The sequence below is a fragment of the Bos javanicus genome, chromosome 8 (assembly GCF_032452875.1).
Source record: "Bos javanicus breed banteng chromosome 8, ARS-OSU_banteng_1.0, whole genome shotgun sequence".
NCBI classification, from domain to species: Eukaryota; Metazoa; Chordata; class Mammalia; order Artiodactyla; family Bovidae; genus Bos; species Bos javanicus.
This window is the reverse complement of record NC_083875.1, coordinates 51,320,577-51,339,690: the sequence shown is the minus strand read 5'-3', so window position 1 is coordinate 51,339,690 and position 19,114 is coordinate 51,320,577. Positions and strand designations below refer to the sequence as shown.

General features: G+C 39.6%; 1 protein-coding gene across 1 annotated transcript in view; it reads right to left on the bottom strand.

Moving 5' to 3' along the window:
• The window catches only part of RORB (RAR related orphan receptor B), a 211,041-nt gene that overhangs the window by 32,300 nt on the left and 159,627 nt on the right, over positions 1–19,114 (bottom strand). The window contains exons 3-4 of the mRNA XM_061425551.1: positions 17,868–18,009; positions 10,380–10,781 (exon numbers count right to left, since the gene is read on the bottom strand). Of these exons, the coding sequence (XP_061281535.1) occupies positions 10,380–10,781; positions 17,868–18,009 (544 nt within the window). The remainder of the gene's footprint in view (positions 1–10,379; positions 10,782–17,867; positions 18,010–19,114) is intronic.

Below are 19,114 nucleotides of genomic sequence, written 5' to 3'. Positions count from 1 at the left end.
GGTAATTTCAATAGGGTGTGCAAAAATTGTAGAACACTGGGACTGGAACTAACTTCCTTCCTCTATTTCCAAAAGGACTGTATCTAAATAATTCCAGAGGTTAGTTGGGTCACCTGTTTCTCTCTCTCTGAAACTGTAAAGTTTCCCTCCCCTACCCCAACCCCAGTCAATCTTCATTGTGATCTGTGGAATAAATCAAAGAAGTATGAAAAAAGTCCCTCCTTAAGGTATTTACAAATGGTTGGGATGGACATGAGACACACAGGTCAATGGATTTAAAAGGTTAATCATATCAGACAGTATAAAAACAATATTTTGAAGTAATATTTAAAGAAATACATGAAAAATAACTTTTATTATGTATTAATCCATATAGTAAAGCAAAGTTTGGAAAGAAGTCATTTAAATTACCTAGTACTATGTAGAAAAAAGGCTACATCTGCTTATTTTGATGAGAAGTAAGTATACTGACAAGTAGGGTGACGATTTCTTGTTTATAACCGCAATATTATAAAATGAGGACCAGCTTGCAGCTACTAAAATAGCAAGTGACCTTCTGCATCTCTGATTTCAACCACTCAGCGGGTTTTTTCCACCAAAGGGGCTTATTTTAGCTCTCACTAGACATTTCAGCAAATGGCTGCTCCAAAGGCTACAGTGTCTCAGACACGGATTGCACGGGTGGTTTCATTAGAATCCCACATCCTGGGAGCAGGGAAAGTTGAGTATATCTTTAAAAACTGCTGCTTTCAGTGTTATTACCAAGAGCACCCGTGGCCCAACTGTATCAAGGCGAGAAAGCTGAGGCTCAAAGCTATATATAGTACTAGAGGGAGTTGCATCTGAACTTCCTAATTCTTTCTCTTCCTCCTTTTTTTCTCATGAGAAAGGATGGTTTCTTCTTTGTGAACTATAGCCCCTATTCATTTTTCTCCATAAGGAATTAAACAAACAAAAAAAACTTGGAAGTATTCTTCTTAAAATACTATATATCAGCCTCAATCGAAATGATTAATGAATTTTTAATTTATAACTTGCCTTAAGGATCTAGAGAACCGCTCAATTCCCTGTTTAGTTTATACTACTAGTGTGGAAGTGGAATTCTTAGGGGATTCGCTTTGAATTAATGCCAGGATATCTCTACGGACTTGCTCAAGGCAAGTTTTAAGTGCCTGCATTAGATTTTCAGAATATCAAGACTCCTCTGAACCCACACACTGAGGCAGTAACTCTAATACATTAGAACAATTGGTTTAAAGGTGGAACATTTAACCAAGTGTGCATTTTGTCATTTTGACAATAGACTCACGGTTTTATAAGCTTTCTGTCATTAAATAGAACAAGTCTACTGGTTAGGGTGTAACAGACGACAGTGTCAGAGAGGACAATGTTACTTTTAAGGCCTTTCTGATTTTTCTAATCTCTATTTAGAGATGAGTATTTTGGGGGCATAAGTAGAAATGTGCTACCAGCATAGAAACATCAATATTAAAGCTTAAAACAGCCATCTAGTAGTGATCCATAACCTCAATAGGAGGAAGGAAAGATTTTCAGCACATATTTCAAGTTCTTTAAATTTTTTAAAGAAGAATTTGGGGCCATAAATAACCCATAACTCATTTGTTTGTTCGGTTTCAAGGTCCAATCACTCATTACTCTCTTACCAGTGAATTAGGAAAGCTTCAGGTCTCCTTTTCAAACAAATTCTACAGCCAATTATTATATCAGAGAATGGCATAACTGATTTTTACTTCATGTAGGTCTTAAGCAAAATGCTTTTAAGGTTCTTTAGAAAGATATATTAAGAAAATATAAGATTATGTTATTACCTATAAAAATGATAAAAATGTTTTATCACATTTTTAAAACACAATTCAATAAAACATTAACACAGAGAAAAACAGTGAAAAAATTGGATTAATGCTACAAGTAATAATACCTGGGCAAAGACTGCATAAACAGATTAATAAATAAAATGGTTAAAATTTTATCAACTTTCAGAAAGTTCAGGTGAGAGCATTTTAAAATTAAGAAAACAGAAACTAAACCAGAAAGAAAAACTGAAAGAATCCATATGGCATTTATATTTGGAGTATATCCAAAGGGAAAAAAGACCATAAGCAGCAAAACAAATTAACTGTCTAAAAGGGTGAATTCTTAATAATTTAACAATGGAAAGCTGTTTTGGAACACAAGTGTTTTGTTTCATTGCAATAGTGCATGTCTAGTTTTAGAGAAATTACAGTTCCCTTTCTTCAAACTAGCTAAAAAAATTAAGAAAGAACTTATTATAAAATCATTATCATTCAAAATTAAGTTTCATAGTAAAAGACCTCATTCACAGAACAATCAGAAAAGATTGATTCAATGCCCTAGAAATGGGGAGTTCTAAGGAAGTGTCTTGTTAAGATGGAGGAAGCCAACATGAACCCCTTTAGGCTTGAAGTCACTTAACATCCTAAAGTCTTAGTTTCTTTGGGCTTGATTTTCCATCCACAGAAAGTTTTGGCAGCAGTGGTATTTTCTAAGGGCTGTGTAAAAGCATAGACTTGAGTCTGAGGGGCTAAATAGGAATTTCTCTTTGATTTGACTGGTGAAGGAGAAGTTTTGCAGAGTTATGGAAGATAGGAGTACAGCTCACAGTCTTAAAAGTAAAGAGACTTAGAACAAGCAAAAACAACATAATCTTGAGCCCATGAAAATCTTAACCACTCTCTTTTAGAAAGTGCACCTCCCTCTCTACATCACCCAAAGGACACTCAGCAGGTCACAGATGATGGAAGCCTAATTATGAAAATTGCCCAGGGCCATCATTAGGATTGACTTTTACTATTTGGATTTTGCTGACATATGGATTGACCGTTAATTTAGACAGAAGCAATCCCTCCCCAACTTTATCCCCCATTTAGAAATGTAGCCAATATAATTCTGACCTTTAGGAATAACTAAATCAGAAGACATCTTTGGAGGCAATTATTACACTTTCAAACATTTAATCTAAATATTTAAAAGTCACTTGATTGCTTAAATAATACATTTCCTTCATTGACTAATGTTTTAAAGTAAGTATTTTCTAAATAGTCTGGCACCAAATGTTCCTAGAACAAACATGTCTGAAAACCAAATAGCAGTTCCACAATAGTCTGCATAAACAGGGCTCAGATTTAAAAAGTAAATTTCTTTTTCTCAGTAGCGAGGGTATATTGTCACATATCCTTATCTATAGCTTACGTCTAAAATAAAAGTCTTTCCAGCTAGAAACATTTTCAACAGGCTTCCCCACATTTGTAAACATCACAGAAATAAATTCTGTACTGGTTGGGAGAGAGCCTGTTAAGTTGGTTGTGTACTATGGTAATGAAAATTGGAGAAGGAAATGGCAACCCACTCCAGTGTTCTTGCCTGGAGAATCCCAGGGGCAGGAGAGCCTGGTGGGCTGACGTCTATGGGGTCACACAGAGTTGGACACGACTGAAATGACTTAGCAGTAGCAGCAGTATGGTAATGAAAACCAAAATGTATCAAGCTCCAACAACTCCTACCCATCATTTGACTTTTGTTATGGAACAACATTTCTGTGTTCCATAGCTTATGTGGTATTTTAACTCTTGCCAGTTCTTCCCAAAATAGATATTTGAAAATGTGGCCAATGAAGGACCTATTCACCCCAATCAGTGGAAGAGCTATTCAGAGCTATTTCTGAGAGTCAGTGTCAAGCTTGCAATGCTGGGAAGTACTAGTGAACAGAGGGGCTGTTTCAGAGGCTGTCTGATAAGCATAAACACTCTATCCTTCAATAAGTCAGAAGCAGAACCTCATGAAATCTCCTTTCCTCTTCCTTATTGCAGAATATTTTATGTCTATTATGGCTTTTGAAACTGAGTGTAGAAAATGGAATTGGTTTTCCCATAGCTTCCCAATAGCACTTTTTTTTTGATTGGTGGATTTTAAAGTCTTCTTAGGATGTCCTGAGTCAAAAATTAATTCCAAACTGGTATCTCCAGGAGAAATCTACTGAGGAAGGTCAGTTTCACACAATTTCAACTCAAAACAGAAAAGGTGATTTACCTAAGGTAGTGAATGCTAGCATGCAAGGAAAGCTGTACTGACAGAGGTGTGAGGATGTCATGGCTAATGTGCATACATATGCTATGAGTAGATACACAGGTTTATAAGTACTTCAATTAAGCATAGAGGTATGTATTTCTTATGATGTAGATCATTTATATATATATATACACATATATAAATATACATATATATATATATATATATGAATCATTGCACTGAGCATGATAGGTGAGTGACTACAACACATTACTAGGTGACCTTGGAGATTTTTTACGTATTATTTAAGGATATCTAGAAAGATATGGATTTGAATAAAAACCTAGGAAAGAACTATGGGCTTCCCAAGTGGTTCAGTGGTAAAAACAATCCACCTGCCAAAGAAGGAGGAGGAAATGGCAACCCATTCCAGTGTTCTTGCTGGGATAATCCCGTGGGCAGAGGAACCATGTGGGTTATAGTCCATGAGGTCACAGAGTCGGACATGACTGAAGCGACAGAGCATGCACACAGGAAAGAATTATAGTGTCCTTTGTCCTGGGATGGTCTAAAATAATTCATGACCATTGACTAGTTAATATAGTTATGACCATGGTAGAGATCCCAGAAATGTGACAAATTGAGTTGCATAGCCCAGCCCCCACACTCATGCAATTTCTTTTTTTTTCTTTTTGAGATAGAAGATGGGATTCTGGAAATAAGCAGCCTCTTGGGATGTAGTGCATGGATAGTTCGCTACTCAGAGGTGTCAAGTAAATCCCTCTCAAGTAACCAAGGTCACCTGGGTAGGCCTGGGGCTCAACTAAGAACATATCTTAGTCTTTTGTCCATTTTTTTCTTTCAAGAGGGAGTCAGGGAGGTGATCAGAAGTGGGCCAGGGAGGACAGGTGGATTGACCCTGAAGCTGTATCCATACAAAAGCTTACTCTTTACTTTGATTGTACATAAACTTGGGATGGTTTGGGATTGGTCACCACCCTCTCCTTGGGTAGCTCCTGGTTGTCCTTGATTTTGATTTTTTTTTTTTTTTTCCCAAGAGCATGGGTGAAGAGAAGAGGCTGGTGCACACTTCTGATGTGACTGTGGTTATTAACTGTATAGTTGACAGGACCATTTCACCATGGAAACTTCCTATGGAAACTCCCACCACAGACAGTTATTTCAGCATCATTCAGGATTGCTTAGTTGCCTATAAGTCCTTTTCTCTCCACCACTGTACCCTTCTCCTTGGGAAGCGGCTGTAAAAAAGGGGATATTTGTGCATAGGCCCAGAGTGTCCACCAGGAGGTGGGAGAACCATAATCCTTCAAAATCATTTAGTCCAGCGGCCTTATTTTTCAAATGAAGAGACTGAGCCCCAGAGAGCTGAATAATTTTGAACAAGTTCACATGGCTAGCATGTGGACTAAGGATTTCCTAAACTGTGTTTGGGTGAGGGTGACAGGAATGTCCGATAACAATGGAAGTTCACAAGATGTCTTCCATCAAGGCAAAAAAGGAAGAACTAAAGACACTGGATTTTCATTTCCCTAACCTGCCTGGAAAATCCCATGGATGGAGGCGCCTGGAAGGCTGCAGTCCATGGGGTCGCTAAGAGTCGGACACGACTGAGCGACTTCACTTTCACTTTTCACTTTCATGCATTGGAGAAGGCAATGGCAACCCACTCCAGTGTTCTTGCCTGGAGAATCCCAGGGACGGGGGAGCCTGGTGGGCTGCCGTCTATGGGGCTGCACAGAGTCAGACACGACTGAAGAGACTTAGCAGCAGCAGCAACCTGCTTGAATGGTTTTCCTCACTGATTTAGTCTACTTTCATTCATTTTTAAAGACTTATTAGGCACTTGCTCCTAAATTGAATGCCTATGTGTGTTTGATACAGGTGCCACCAGAAGACATAGAAAATACATAGCTGGAGTTAAACTCTATTCTCTGTACCATTTCTGAATGAGCAGTTGAATATGCATAATAGATTTAAACAGTTATAAAATATTTACCTCAAAAAGCCTATGCCATTGAAAATGCTGCCTTATGACTATAGCACTTTCATGGTGTTCTTAGTAAAGAACAACTGAAACACGATCAAGTTTTATAGAATTTTCCCCAATAAAACAGCACTAGAAATATCTTCCATGTGTCTATTTAGCTTTGATTAAAAAAAAGTAGTACATCACAGGGATTAGAGCACCGTTAGGCCAATCCCTTTTTGTAAACTTCTGTATTAATACACAGCTTCTGAATAGAAGAATTTGCTAAAAAGAGGTTTATTTCTATTTTTTGATGTTTAAAATTCCAGGTTTCATAAATAGAACACAAAAGGAATAGGAAAGTAAATCTATAGTTAAGATTATATAGGAGGGATCAATGAATTCACATTTCATTGTCCATCTGGAGAGAAAATTACTGAACAGCAAACTCAGACGATATATGTAAAAGGCAGTCTATACCATTAGCATTGAAGCTAATTTGATGGATTCCCCTCCCCCCATTCTTAAAAGCACATTGATTGGCTGGGTGAATTGTCTTGTTGTCTGGTACCTCACAGATACACTGTCAATCATCTGTGAGCTTAAATGAGCTTTCATTAAGAGTATTAGTCCTGCAGAATCTTTCACCTCATCTGAAGGCTGTGGTGAGGGAGCTAATGCACAACTTTCCACTTTCTTCCTCAGCTTGTTTGCCAGTCTGCCTCTAGAAAGCTTCCTCTCCCTGCCACCAAGCGCTGCAAAATCTTATTTGTAAAGATAAACACATGCACCATGCCAGCTTGAGATGAAATTCTTGCTAAAATCAGGTAAACCTGATGCCTAATTATTAATTTGCAGCTTCCTTTTGCCTTTTTCTTAGCTAGTGAGGGGCTCCCTTTGATGGAAAGAAACATAGTTAAGAGAGGGTTTTGCTGTTATTCTGACCTGGGTTCACTGGCTTACTCTGCTTTTAATAAGTTTTGTAACTTTTGAGACTCAATGTTTTCACCTGCAAAATGGATATACAAATACTTATATAACAAGCATAAGAGGGTTGTTATAAGCATTAAATATTGCTTGGCACCATATAAGTGCTCAATAAAAGGTAATTACATAACCTGTAACGACTAGGAATGTTATTAGGTAATAAGGAGATGAATACCTATATGATATAAATTATATTGATAATAACAATGATGATGATAAGGCTCATGCAGGACAGATACTCTTCTAAGGATTGTCAAATATTAACTAATTTAATCCACATACACAGGTTGGGGTTATTCTTGTCTCAGGTTTAGGACTGAGACTCAGCTTAGGTAAACTGACTGAAGGGAAAGCCGCAGCCAGGTTTTGAACTCAGGCAGTCCGACTGTAGAATCAAAGTTCTTAACTACTGTGCATCACTGGTGCCCTCCTGCCCACAGAGACAGTTATGGTGCTTTAGTGAAATGAATGGCAGTCTTTTAGGTGGTGCAGGGAAGCACTGCGCATTGCCTTGGGCTTCCCTGGTGGCTCAGACGGGAAAGCGTCTGCCCGCAATGCGGAAGACCTGGGTTCGATTCCTGGCTCGGGAAGAGTCCCTGGAGAAGGAAATGGCAATCCACTCCAGCACTCTTTCCTGGAAAATTCCATAGACGGAGGAACCGGATAGGCTACAGTCCATGGGGTCGCAAAGAGTCAGACACATTGTCGTGGCTCCGGTTGGTATCTCCCTCCGACGCGCGGAGGAGTTTGTGTCCACTAGATGGCGTTGCCGTTTTAACGAAATGGGAACCAAGGCAATGCTTAGGCTTAGGAGCCAGCTAAATTTGAGAGCTCTCGGAGGACAATCTAATCACATCCGTAAAAGTCGGATGGAAGAAACCTCCAAAATTTACAGCAGATCTAGGGATCTCGAAAGACTAATAGTATCTTGAAATGAGAAAAATAAATGCTAGTTTATTTTGGGGTTAATGTCTGTGTAGAAAATCTATCTGGATAGATTTCGAGATTCTCTAGTTCAGGCCAGAAGGAAAATGACCAGGGTAGAGTTACCTGAACTTCATGTTTTTGGCTGCAGTTTTCTTCCTGTAATACCTCCTACTGATTCTAAATCGCAAAGAAACTGTGATTTAGAAATTAAATCATGAAGATTTTTGAATTCTTAGAAATCTTTCCTTTTTCTGTATGGAACAGAAGACTGCCCAACAATTGTCTCTGCTTCCGTATGTTTTAAACATGTGTTCCAGATCAGTAGCAAACTCAGGCACTCAGATATTAAGTAGGATAAAAGCCAAAAATGGTGCCTAGTTCTTTTCCTTTTAACATGTCCTCTTGGAAAGACTGAGTGACTCTACTTAAACAGATTGTCCTCTATTGACTGACAGTGCAGTTTGTGAACATTAAGCCCAGAGCAAATAGTAGGGTAATGGATAAGCACAAGAACTCCAGAATCAGATAGCCTGGGATGGAAGTTGGCTCTATCCTTTAGTAATCAAAGGATATGGGCAGGTCATAAGACATCTATGAGCCTATGTTTCCTCATCAGTAAAATGGGAATAACAGTTTTACTTATGTTTGTGAAAATTAAGTGTGTGAAGTGCCTGTGACATGGTCCCTGCTGAAGTAGAGAAATCTAATGAATATTTTTGTTATCAACGCTGATGGGCAGTTTTCTACGTCCCTCAGCTGTGGATGTTGTTATAAGGGCTTTGTCAACCACTTCTTTGCTCCCTGCCATAGGCTGAATTGCTGAGAGAGAGAAATAACGTTTCAGGTTTTGTAACTGTGTCACATCACGTCTTCCTCAGCCAGATGGGAGAAGTAGCCAAGATACATATGGCATGTCCTTCGTTATGTGTTCACATCAACTTTATTTAAAACACTCGTAGGCTTTGGGCTCCTACTCACTGTTTAGACAGAGAAGGTGACTGAACACGTGGTGGATAAGTGGAAACAGCTCAGAGCTACTGAGCGCTTACTGAGTGCCAAACGTGGCTCTGTTTTACATGTATGAACTCGTTGAATTCTTACAACAATGGTGAGATCTATGAGCTAGTACTTTTTGAGAAACAAATAGAATAAGCAAACTGGGATTGAGAAACTTGCTTTCCAGCTCAGATAATAGGCCACAGATCCAGGATTTGAATTCAAGTGGCCTAGTACCTTTTTTTTTTTTTTTGGCCATGCCAGGGGCGACCTTAGTTCCCCGACCAGGGATTGAACCTGCAGTGGAAGTTCCCCTGCAGTGGAAGAGCAGAGTCTTAATGACTAGATCACCAGGAAGTCCGCAAGTGGCCTGGTTCTTAACCACTCTTTTCTGCTACCTCTTAGGGAGAGATCTGAGGAGGCCTCAGACTTCTGAGCTCTACACCGCTTTCCCTGCACTGAATACTGCAAAGAAGCCTGCTAGAGCCACTGCCTGTGAGCTCCTCCAGGACACTGTTCACAGGCAGCTCTGTTACCCAGGAGGTAATGTGTTAAACTTACATCCATATTTTTATGGCAATTACTGAATAAAATCAACCAACTAGACATTTAACAGACTCTTAAGCTTAATAGGGTAAAAGAGTTGTGAGGAGAGAAGACAGAGCACATAGGCAGATGCACTCTTGAACACCACTCCTTTGCAAGGATGCTGCCAAAGCAAGAGGGTAGTGTTGCTCAGGCAGCTGTGCCTGGGACTTGCCCTGCTCAGTGGGGCTTATTTGTTGCTCTTCTGTAACTACAGTCTTTTTTTTTTTTTCACTGAACTCTAGATTTTATTTGGATTCCACCAAGTTTTTCAAGTCCTGTTTACATTCCAGATCCAAGGTGGACTATACTCTTTTTATTGCCAGTAATTCGGACTTTATTCCAAAGTAAAATTCTTGAATTGAGATTTACAAGAGCCTTAGAGGTCTTCTGGTCTATCCTTCTGCCTCTCTACAGAAGGAAACTGACATTTGTCCCCAGTTATCTTAGAGAGTTGGAGCCCTATTCATTCACTTTCTTCTACATACTGCTTCTATATCCCTTAGCTATTTCACTTTTAATAGCATCACTTTGAACACTTGCTGAAATTTTGTTTATACCAATAACATTTTTCCTTCAGTGATGAACCCAAATCCAACAGATAGCATCTGTTCTTTACACATAGCATCTATTTATAATTTCTTCTTTCTTCCTTTGCTTGAAATTAACTTTTATGGGCCTTGGGAACAATGACAGTTATCAGACTATATTTTAAAATCAATTAGTTTTCTCATTAGAAGTCATGAAAGCAAGTAATTCACCTTAGACCTAAGAAAATGATCTTATGAAATAGGACCAAGGCCACTTCAAAGTAGAATTTCCAAAAATGTTCTGGAAGATTTCTACTTACCGATTTCGCTCATTGTTATCCCTGGTGCTAACTGCCCGTTGTTGAAAGAGCTATAGGTAAACAGGTTGGGTACGGATGTGAGGTCATAGATAGGTTCTTGCTTTATCTGCTTGATTCCAGTCATGTCAAGTCCTGACTGATCGGGGGACGGCTGGCCGGAATCCACGTTGTAATAACCCTCGGACTTGGGCAGGTCTATGACGTGTCCATTGGCATATGTGCCACTGGCCTCATTGTTCAGGTTGCTGAGGCCATTGCTGATGCTGCTGCCATACACCCTGGCGAGGGCTTCTGCCTCCCCACTCTGCTGCTGCCGCTGCTCCTGCAGCCGCTGCTGGTGCTTCTGCACCTCAGCATACAGGCTGTCTCTTTGCTTCTTGGACATCCTCCCAAACTTCACAGCTGGCGGGAGACAAAAGTAGAAAACGGCACTTGTGGTTATCTCTCTCATTAACCACTGGGAGTTCAAGAGCTCACGATGACTGTCTCCTCAATATAAAATGCACAAAGTCCAAGTCCCAGAGCCCCTGAGTCCATTGGTTTGCACTCCACGTTTGCTAAAAGGTTATATTCAGGAGTGTCTGCCTTCTAACCTCATGGCAATGAGAAATACATCTATGAGTATTTAAATGTCTTCCTAGCTTAGACTTAGTTCTCACTATGCACATAAACCATTACACATTTCCTTGTTCTTTCTTACTTGTGGGGAAAATAAAATTCACAAAAATCTCAAACTACCACATAGTATCTATTCAAATGTCAACCAACACTCATCATTAACTTTCCTCCTAAGTGTTAGGATTTCTGGATTGTCAGCTAAGACCCTATTATTTCACTATTTTCTAAATAGCAGGTTGGGTAAGACCAAGGATGTAGAACAGGGTGAGAAACACAATTTTAAGTAAACCACATCATTTGCCTTCACTTCTCTACGTCTGAGTCTCTATTTCTGCTTTGCAAATAAGTACATCTGTATCATTTTTCTACATAGGAGCATTATTACACAATATTTGCTTTTTTTCTTTCTGACGACTTCACTCTGTATGACAGTCCCTAGGTCCATCCCTGTCTCTACAAATAGCACAATTTAGTTCCTTTTAATGGCTGAGTAATATTCCATCGTATATATATACCACATCATCTTTATCTATTCCTTTGTTGATGGAAATTTAGGTTGCTTCCATGTCCTGGCTATTGTAAATACTGCTGTAATTGTAGTATCTTTCAAATCTCTTTCCAAACCTCCTTGCTTTAGATTTCTATACACTCTAGGTGAAACGGGCTTCCCTGGTAGCTCAGCTGGTAAAGAATCTGCCTGCAATGCAGGAGACCCCAGTTTGATTCCTGGGTTGGGAAGATCCCTGGAGAAGGGATGCCTGCTCCAGTATTCTTGGGCTTCCCTGGTGGCTCAGATGGTAAAGAATCTGCCTGAAGTGCGGGAGACCTGGGTCTGATCCCTGAGTTGGGCAGATCTCCTTGAGGAGGGCATGGTAAACTACTCCAGTATTCTTGCCTGGAGAATCCCCAAGAACAGAGGAGCCTGAGCATCTAAGCACACTAGGTGAAACAGGTACTGTAATGGATTGCCTGCTTTAATGACCCTGATGCTTTTTGCCTATATGCCTTCTCTTTCTCATATAAATTTGCAATGCCCTTTCACTCTGTGCAGGCATCCTGCTCCACCCCTTTGACTCAGGGTCATGCTCTGGGCCCATGGGATATTGATGTATGTAAGGTTCCCTGGTGGCTCAGGTGGTAAAGAATCTGTCTGCAATGTGGGAAACCTGGGTTTGATCCCTGGGTTGGGAAGATCCCCTGGAGGAGGACCTGGCAACCCACTCCAGTATTCTTGCCTGGAGAATCCCCATGGACAAAGGAACCTGGCAGGCTACAGTCCATGGGGTCACAAAGAGTTGGACACAACTGAACAACTAAGCATACACACGCACAAACAGAGGGCTTCCCTGGTGGCTCAGTGGTAAAGAATCTGCCTACAATGCAGGAGTCACAGGGGACACAGGTTTGATCCCCGGGTCACGAAGATCCTGTGGAGGAGGGCATGGCAACCCACTCCACTATTCTTGCTGGGAGAATCCCCATAGACAGAGGAGCCTGGCAGGCTACAGTCCATGGGTCGCAGAGTCGAACACGACTGAAATGACTTAGCACGCACACAATGCAAGCAGAGACTTACACAGTGCCTGTGTGAGCGCCTGAACTAGACTGCTGGAGGATAAGAGATGTGAAACACAGCAGAGCCATCTCAGTCAAAGCCAGCTACAATTAGGAGGGTTGTAGAACTAACCTGCAGCTGATAAAAGATGTGGGAATGAACCCAGACAAGACCCTACATTTGTCAATTTTAGGTTCAGAATTCTGCTGTTAACCACGGACCTCACAATCAAAGCTAGCAGTGTCAAATAAGTATGCTGCCGAGTTCTTTGCCCTGGTAAATATCTGAAAACTCACTCAATGGTGACTAGTTATTCCTCTTCCAAAAAACTGACTTATCAAGCCACTGAACAACTTAAATATTTTCAAAGAAAAAACTTAAAGTTCCACTACATTTTGAAATTATCAGGCTTCATCCTAAATCAAGGATTTTGCTGACAATGACTTCAGTATCAGTTTAGAATAAATTTTCCATTCATTTCAGAAACACAGATGAGCCAAATTTTCAGTTTTATGTCCCTTTCTATAGTAAGTGGTGACATATTTGGGAAAAAAAAAATTACAGCACTTGGCAAAATAAACTTACTGAACTTTCCTGATAAATAAAAAATTCCTTCTCACTATTTGTAAATACATTTATTGTATTCATAGGCTTATTTTAGCAAAGGCTATATTACTATTATATTTTCAAGCAGCAGCATTCTTCTTTCCACTACCCATTAATCAGTACAACACGTGTTTTAAATGTTTGCCCCTCTCAAATTTGAATTATTCTATTAATGAGATTCACTTGAGTATGGAGGCAGCCTCTTGTTAAACTGCTAGCTCTCAAAGAAACTAGCACAGTTCTGTGTACATTGCAAGTGCTTCATAAATATTCAACAATGATAGTATTTGCTTGTGATGTGCTCTTAAGCCTGATTTTGATCCCACACTAGCAAAGAACAACTTTATGCAAATGTATCGGAAACTTTTTCAGGTCTACCTGAAATGGTAGGAGTCCAAATGAAATGTCAGTTTTTTGGAGTAATTATAAAACAAAGTTGCAAACTCTGGGAGATGGTGAAGGACAGGGAAGACTGGTGTGCTGCAGCCCATGGGGTTGCAAAGAGTCAGACAGGACTCAGCAACTGAACAACAATGATAAAACAAAGATGGTACTTCTTCAAAGATTGCTGCTTCCTACCACACAACTAGACACAAGCTTTTTTGTTTCAAGAGGAATTCAGTTGTTGAACTTATCATCTATGACTTTCCATAGTCATTTTTAAAATTATTTTATCTTTGGCTGTAAAGTTCTTTATGTTTATATCACACTACTTATCAAGGAAACCGGTCTTAATTTAACATTTAAATGTCAAGGATATGCCTTTTTTGTAGTGCTTTAAGATTTGTAGAAATAATCTGATTCTGTCTACCTAAAGCTAGTTATAATTTTGAAATATTCTTTCTCATCCTCCTCAGGTTCTACTTCGATAGAGCGTCCTGTGATGATGGAATGTTCCCTGTGCTTTTGAGTGTGGTAGTCACAAGCCGAATGTGGCTTTTGAGCACTTGAAATATAGCTAGTATGACTAAAGAACTAAATTGTGAATTTTATTTAATTTAAAAAAAATTCATTTGAAAAACTTTTAATTGGAGGATAATTGCTTTACAATGAATGTCGTGTTGGTTTCTGCCATATAACAATGTGAATCAGCCATGATTATGTACATGTTCCCTCTTTCTTGAACGTCACTCCCACCCCTCACCCCATTCCACCCCCTAGGTTGTCACAGAGCACTGAGTTGAGCTCCCTGTGTTATATGACAACCTCCCAGTAGCTCTCTGTTTTACATATGGTAATATATATGTTTCCATGCTACTCTCTCAGTTCGTCCCACTGCTCCTTCCCCTGCTGTGTCCACAAGTCTAAATTTTATTTAATTTTAACAAATCTAAAGTTAAATAGTGACATGCGGATACCATATTGGACAATGCCATGCTGGATAAGAAGAAGCCAAACCTGTGACACCTGCCCCTGTAGGCAGCTTTCATGTTTTCATGCCATTTGGAGGACACATACTTAATTATTGCAAGGTAATTACCATGTTTTCCCTTTGGGGTGCAGTTTCTTCCTACTGATACAAAAACTTTTTCTGTTTATTTTTTTTTTAAGTAGTACTAATACAACTGGAAATAGTTTACACTGAAGATTCCTACAGCTAACATTTGTGAAGGGTCCACTTTAAAAAAGAAATAAATACAATGGTGGAGAAGATTCAGTGGGTATACACATGCCGTCACTTCACACACACATGTACATGCAATACCTTCCCCCTTTAATACACATAAACACATCTGTGTTTGCCAAGTGGATTTGACTTTTGATTCTTTGCCAATGCTAAATTTGAGCAAATTTGTTACTGCTGAGTTTGTCTTCTACTCATAAACCTGCTGTGGCTAATCCACCACTATAAAAGCTGAAATTCAGGAGAGAGTGAAAGTCCAGTGGAGTCAACAGTTATATCCAGCTGTATACTAGTAGTCATGTTGCTTCAGTGACCAGCTATAGTGAAGTAAATATTCTTAGAGACAGGCATAACTTATAGAGAGTAAATGAAAAAACATAAAAATGAAGATGCCACTTTATGTCTGAGGGAAGCTGAATGGGGTGTTATGTAGAAAGAAGTTTGATGTGAGACAACTTACTGTGGCTGCTGGTACTACTTCTAAAGCACTTTGAAAATGCTTGCTTCATCTGCAGAAGGTAGCTATAATAAATTAGTGGCAGACGACATGCCACCTCTCATTCTTGAGCCCTTATAGACATGGCTAATCAACCATAACCTCAGGACTTTGTAATCCTTTGATACCACATACTAGGCATTATCAATCAATAGGAGATAAACCCTATTTAGCTTCCCAGGTACTGAACTTGACAGACGTGTGTGTGCTAAGTCATGTCTGACTCTTTGCGATCCCCTGAACTGTAGCCTTCCAGGCTCCTCTATCCATAGGCTTTTCCAGGCAAGAAATACTGAAATTTTTGCCATCTCCTACTCCAGGGGACCTTCCTGACCCAGGGATCAAACCCATGTCTCCTGTGTCTGCTGCACTGGCAGGCTGATTCTTTAACACTGTACCACCTGGGAAGTCCATTTCCAAGTATTAGTGTGACTTACTTAGTTTATAAAGTACCCTTTATATTCAAGGCTTATAACAAACTCCCTCTACACAAATGATAAAGAAGAATTTGTTTTCCCTTAGAGAGAATCATTTTTTCCTTCTGTTGTACTTCCTTCTCCTCATTCCCAACCACTTCATCACCCCTTAGTATTTCTTCTCATCATCAGTTTGACATAAGACATGTTTAGGAGGCAATTTGGATGATGTTCCTGGAAGCCTCAGGGTTGTTTCTAGACTTAAAATCAAGAAGAATCATTATTCTTAAACCTTAGCATCCTTAGGTACTGTATTGCTTTTACTTGCATAGAAGTTTATGCTGCAGTAAATTTCTTCCCCCTTGAGAAGGAATTGTGGCTCTATCCATAAGCAGTCCTTCCCCTACCAATATATTTCTTTTATGTTGTGAGATTCAGATAATCTCTTAGATTTTGTAGGCTGATGTCACTAAATCTGCCTTGGACCAAATACCCAATCCCTTGTGCATGATTCTGCTCACCAGCCCACACCAACGTGATCTCTCATTCCAAATACATACTTCCTTATATTGTGGGAAGAAGCACTGTTTCTCAGTGGGTTAGTCTCTCTGTATAATTGTTAATGGAGCTTTTCAGATGCTGTCAATTATTATGCCACTTTCAAATTATAAAAATGAAGTACAAAATCATCAACTCAAATTCCCACAGAATTTCACTAAATAAATTCTAAAAATCATTTAACCCCTACCTTATACTTTCTTCACTTTAGTAATGTATAAGTACACAGGGCTACAAATTTACCCTACAGAGTAAATGTATGTGATTAGCAAATTTAGAAAAACAGACAAAAAGATCGGCTAATGGAAAATTTTTGCAAACAATCTCTGTAGCTCTAGAATCTACCTATAAACTGAAGGACTCAATATCAGATTATTTTAATTTTTTGAGTCAAATATATCTTATTGGTGTACTTTTGTGCAAGGCAAATTTAGGTGAGCTAGAAATTAGAGAAATGGTAAGAAAAAATCAAGATGCAACTATCTGGAGAAGGCAAGCTAAGAAGTAAACAGTGTATATGTTTAGATATCTTGTAAGCAGAGCTAAATGTATCCAAATGACTAAAAGCCCTGAATTTATTTAATAGCTTATAAAATCCCATTATACTAAGAGACAGTGAAGGCAATTAGCTAAATTTCTTTAAAATCTAGAAATATTGCTTTTTCCTTTTTTGGTCCATACCACCTTGAACTTCATTAGAGGGAGTGTGACCAGAGACACAGAAATCACAATGATTCACATAAAGAGAATAAGTATCAGGGACTTTGTCTGGTCTCAGGCTCTACATAAAAAATAGTTTCATGATTCATTCAGCAAACACTTAGGTGCCTGCTTTTACCCAGATCCTGAGGATTCAGTGGGAACTAAACAGAAATGACCCCAGGACTCAGGGCTGTTCATAATCCAGTATAGGAGTGCTATGGCCAGTGTCAGTGAAAAGAATTTGTTTAGCTGAATACTTAAAAATGGAGGCAAAGCTAGATGAAATTCTTTGTGTGAGCTTATTTGTCCTCTTCATTAATCTAAGAAGGTGCCAAGCCACCCATTTGGGTTGGGTGTGATGGTAAAGTGCACACTTGAGTCTATTCTGAGAAGGACACCATCTACACAACCCTTCTAAGACATGGAGTTCTGCTACAGCCTCTGCTATCTTCATCTGAGTAGGCCACATTCATAATGGAGCTTTTGGGTTTCCTATAGAAGCAAGTTTTGTTCCTTAGCATCTCCACATAATAAGCAACTTGTGCACTAGTCAGATTTACCCAAGTGGGCCAGGTCTGCCTGGAACTTTCCAGTTTTAGCTCAGAAACTCTCACATCCCAGGAAATCCCTCATTCACAGAGAAACCTGGACAAGTGGTCACCTTTCACCTAATCTAGTTAGCACAGGTTGTTCGGTGAGATACAGGAAAGTCTTTCCTTTCTGCCTATCTCATAGGCAAAATTATATATTCATATGCTCTTACTTTTCCTCGTAATACACTGCCAGCATGTAGCTTTCTTTACTTTGGATCCCCAATTCTCTTTGTCTAGAATTCTTCCAACCCTTTAAACAGATTCCAGCAAAGCACCCATTTGAAAGCCTTTAAGTAAGAAACAGGAAGGCAACGCCTTACCATCTCTTGACATTCCTAGAGCAAGACACTTCTGCAGTCGGCAGTGTTGGCAACGGTTTCTGTTGGTTCTGTCAATTAAACAGTTTCTCTGCCTCGGGCAGGAGTAAGAGGCATTGTTCTGCTGGCTTCTCCTAAAGAATCCCTAGAGGGAGAGAGAGAATGGGAGGGAGGTAGATTTATGAGAAGGGACCATTAACATATACTACAGTGAAAGTAACTGACTTCAATTTTTAAAACTCTTTGGCTACCTCTCCTTGGACAGCTTCCAGACATTTCTGTTGGAGAAAACTTGGACTCTGCCAAGATATGAAGGTATCATTCATTCATTCATTCATTAATATTTACTAAAGACATCTTTGCTGTTCTGTGTGAAGTAAAACAGAACCGAGTTCCTGCTTCCAGAGAGCGGTGGGAAAAGAGTGGCAGAGGAGAGTGTCACATACAGCAAAACTTGTTGGGGATAATGCGTGCGTGCTCAGTTGTGTCTGACTCTATGATTCTACGGAACATAGCCCACCAGGCTCCTCTGTTCATGGGATTCTTCAAGGCAAGAATACTGGAGTGGGTTGCCATGCCCTCCTTCGGGGGATCTTCCTGACTCAGGAATTGAACACATGTCTCTTAGGCTCCTGCACTGGCAGGCAGGTTCTTTCCCACTAGCACCACCTGGGACAATAACACAGGCTTATGTCAAGGCTGTGTGAGTGAGGAACTTGGGGTACTGAGAGTGTGGGTTCAACAGATACCACTATCTTCTTAGTTTTTCAGATGCTTTTTCATTCATTTGGAAATGTTTGTGTTTGGCCAGAATGTATCTGGAAGGTTGTATTTCTAACCAATGATGTACCTTAGAGTCAACCACATCTTTTGAATAAAGGAAATACGGTTTATAAACTGCCAATTAAAAAAAATAAACAATAAGTAAAAGCTGAATGAATGCCCTCTGCTTGATCTAGTTACTGAGTCCAAGCTCTCTCTGCTTGCAGCAAGATAGGCCAATAAACCCAGGAGACGAGGTGTTGAGGCAAGGAATACAACTTTATTTGGAAAGCCAGCTAACAGAGAAGACGGTAGAGTAGCATCTTGAAATAACCATCCTGTTGGGCCTGGATGCCAGATTCTTTTATGGATCAGAGATGGGGGGAGGTGAGGAAACAAAGTAAGAAGGCAATTTAATTCTTGCAGCTCTTAGACTGGCAAGCCTCAGACAGGCAGATGTGTTAGTTTCACTTCCTTTCAGTCATTTC